Raw genomic sequence first — 3,291 nt, 5'->3', positions numbered from 1 at the left:
GTGGTCTTCCACTGTCTTGGGGTAGAGTTCTCTTGCTTGAGGGTACACTCGGGCACACTATTCTATCCCGTTCTTCTTCCTCTTGTTATTTTGAAGTTTTTATAGTTTACATATGAAAGAACTATTTTAATGTTTTTATTGTTATTAAACTTCACTTGTTATTTATTTCTTTATTTCCTTTCCTCACTGGGCTATTTTCCTTGTTGGAGTCCTTGGGCTCATATCATCCTGCTTTTCCAACTAGGGTTGTAGCTCAACTTGTAATAATAATATCATTATGAATTAAAAGATTTGACATTAAGACCGCTAAATAAGATCTCTCAATATTCCTGTCAGTTTGAGATGACTATGGGATAGATCAGTGGTTCCCAACCTGGGGGAAATTTCCCCCTGGGGGAAAATTTGAAGCTTCCAGGGGGGAAATAATTACACTACCTACTAACTAAAACAAGCGGAAAAAGTCCTCATAGTACGTGCGGCAATTTGTTGTTAGCCATTTAATTGTGACATGATCATATCAGTTCTCAAAGACATGATATTCAAGGGGAGAATTGGAGTGTCATGCCCATTTCTTAGGCAGGCGAGTGGGCATGAGGGCTGGGCGGGGCATGAAGGGGGAAATCTGGATGGTTGAACTGGGTGCAGGGGGGAAATGACATAAAAAAGGTTGGGAACCACTGGGATAGATAGATAAGGTTCATAGATTTTACATAAGGTTATTCAAGATGGAGACGCCTGGCGAAATTTAACCGAGGCCCTTTGCGTCAATGGTCGTAGGAGATGATGATGATTTAATTGTTAGTTTAAATCAAAGTTATAGCTTTCAGAAAAATTGAAAGCCCATAATTAATTCCTATTATTTTCCCTGTTTGACCCCTGGGCTTATAGCATCCTGCTTTTCCAACCAGGGCTGTAGCTTAGCTAATAATGATAATAATATAATAATAATAAAAATAATAATGATAATAATATTATTAATGATAATGATAATAATAATAATAATAATAATAATAAATTCAGAACCATTAAAGATGAATGTACGTACGTGAAATTGTTTTGATATTAGTTTTTGGTGATAGGGATGTATGGAATAATGAGATTTTTTGAAAATCCATTTGGAGAGTGTGAGAGTGAAATGAACTGGAGAAAAAAAAACTAGGGGGTCACTAGATAGAGCGCAGACCTCCGCCGCGGCAGCTTATTTCTCTACCTTTTGATCGACCTTCATCTTGACCTTTGACCTTAATTGGCGTGGAATTTCATATACTCAAATATGAACCAAGTTTAAGGTCTCTGTGACAACAATGTCCAAACTTATGGCTGATTGCGTGAATTGGTCATTTGGCTTCACCGTGACCTTGACCCTTGACCTTGACCTTTCAATATGTAATCATTTCAAGATTTTTACATAACAGTTAATTCTAAGAAGTTTCATTACTCTACGATTGAAATTGTGGCCAGGAAGCTGTTCACAAACAAACACACACTCACACAAACACACAAATAGGGGCGAAAACATATCCTCCTTCCAACTTCGTTGGCGGAGGTAAAAATACATGAAGCTAACTTACTTGCTATAGTAGGGTTGCGGTAGCCTATTGGAAACGTTCCGGCCTGGCACTCTGTTGGCTGGGGTTCGAATCCCACTTCAAGCCCGATGGTTTCTTGTATTGTCTGCAACCTCACCATCCTTGTAAGCTAGAGATGGGGTGTTTGGGGGAGCCTATAGGTTTAGCTGTTGAGTCTTCAGTAGCCAATGCCTGGTCATCTCTGGATAGGGGCCTTGGACGCTGATCGTATTTTGTATATGGTGAATCTCTGGATGTCCTTATACATTCATAGCCCCAATGAAGGTCTTTAATATAGAAATACATAAGCTTTTTAGTCCAATAATCTCGTTAATTTTCTAGTATTCATTTAGCAGAATAAAGAAATACTGATAATTGCAATGAGTATGAGTATGTTTTTGTATGAGAGAGAGAGAGAGAGAGAGAGAGAGAGAGAGAGAGAGAGAGAGAGAGATAGTTAGCTAGACAAAAGGGTCCTCTTGCGAAGCCACGCCCCATTCTAAGATGGGTATATATATACACCAGCCTTAGCCAGACATAGCAGAACTACCTTTGCCGTAGCATCATGATTATGAAGGTCCGTATCCTCTGATATTTGGATAAATGCTAAACGATTTTAGTTTGAAATTAAATGAATAATTTAATGGAATTTTTTAGTCAATTTTTCGTGATATGGCTTAAATCATTTTTTTTTTTTTAAGAGTTTGTATATTCTATATATTTGATATACCTACATTCGATAAATCCAAGAACAAAAAAGTCCAATTATTATCTAAGAACCTCTTTTTCTATTAAAGTCTTTTTTTTTTTTTTTTTTTTTTTTTTGTATGTGGTAAACACTGTTGCATCCTTTTTGAAGAACTTCTGATTTGGCTTTAGACTAGACCGTAGGCCTACTTCAGTAAGGATATTTTTCATCCCAAAACATCAAACGTTCCTTTTGCAGATCCTCCTCCTGATTGGCTTCTTCGCCAGCGCCTCCTTCGCCGCCCCTCAGGTCTACGAGGCCGGGAACGTGAAGTATCCTGCGACGGGCGACTTCGGCTACCTGGATTCCCTGGTGGCCGAGACCATCAACATCCTTCCGGACATCAGCGGCGTCTTCGGACGCATCACCAAGGATCGCTCGACGGACAGCTCCCGAGTGCAGGATGTCATGATGGAGTTCCTTCCCATCACGCGCAAGGTCATGAAGGCGACGGAGAAGGTGGACGGGAAGAAGTTCAGCAGGGGACAGTGGGACAGATTCAACGCCGCCGAAGCCGTCATGCCCTCAGTCTTGTCCTTCATGGACAGCTTGAGGGACATGGATTTCTTCGATGAAGGATCCAGCTAGACGGAGAAGGGCACTCTCTCTCTCTCTCTCTCTCTCTCTCTCTCTCTCTCTCTCTCTCTCTCTCTCTCTCTCTCTCTCTCTCTCTCTCTCTCCTTATCGATAATTATAAATTGGAATTCTTTATTCCCTTCTAGCCTATCTAACTGTTTTTTTGAATAATATGACTTCTCTATTTTTTCAAGTGGATGCTCCTTCTCTCTCTCTCTCTCTCTCTCTCTCTCTCTCTCTCCCTGATCATCGAATGCTCTCTTACAGTTAGTTCGCACAAAAACGCTAATAAAAATCAGTTTATATTTGGTAATAAAAAAATAAAATTTTCTCGTAATCTGTATATATTATTCTCCCTTAAAGTGTACTAAAGAGTAACATTTGCAGTTTGAACTATTA

The 3,291-nt window shown here is 39.6% G+C and overlaps 2 protein-coding genes across 2 annotated transcripts in view; one reads left to right on the top strand and one right to left on the bottom strand.

Annotated features, from left to right (window-relative positions):
* LOC137618508 (uncharacterized) overlaps window positions 1-1,689 on the bottom strand; it is a 12,871-nt gene extending 11,182 nt beyond the window's left edge. Inside the window, exon 1 of the mRNA XM_068348665.1 lies at window positions 1,572-1,689. Coding sequence (XP_068204766.1) covers window positions 1,572-1,689 — 118 coding nt within the window. The remainder of the gene's footprint in view (window positions 1-1,571) is intronic.
* A 15-nt stretch (window positions 1,690-1,704) lies between these two features.
* On the top strand, window positions 1,705-2,946 carry LOC137618506 (uncharacterized). The gene is made up of 2 exons (XM_068348664.1): window positions 1,705-1,709; window positions 2,448-2,946. The coding sequence occupies exons 1-2, from the start codon at window positions 1,705-1,707 to the stop codon at window positions 2,902-2,904; spliced, it is 462 nt and encodes a 153-aa protein (XP_068204765.1). The 3' UTR covers window positions 2,905-2,946.
* Window positions 2,947-3,291: the final 345 nt, after the last annotated feature.

The sequence above is a fragment of the Palaemon carinicauda genome, chromosome 24 (assembly GCF_036898095.1).
Source record: "Palaemon carinicauda isolate YSFRI2023 chromosome 24, ASM3689809v2, whole genome shotgun sequence".
NCBI classification, from domain to species: Eukaryota; Metazoa; Arthropoda; class Malacostraca; order Decapoda; family Palaemonidae; genus Palaemon; species Palaemon carinicauda.
The sequence above is the reverse complement of the archived record's forward strand: the minus strand, read 5'-3'. Positions and strand labels throughout refer to the sequence as shown.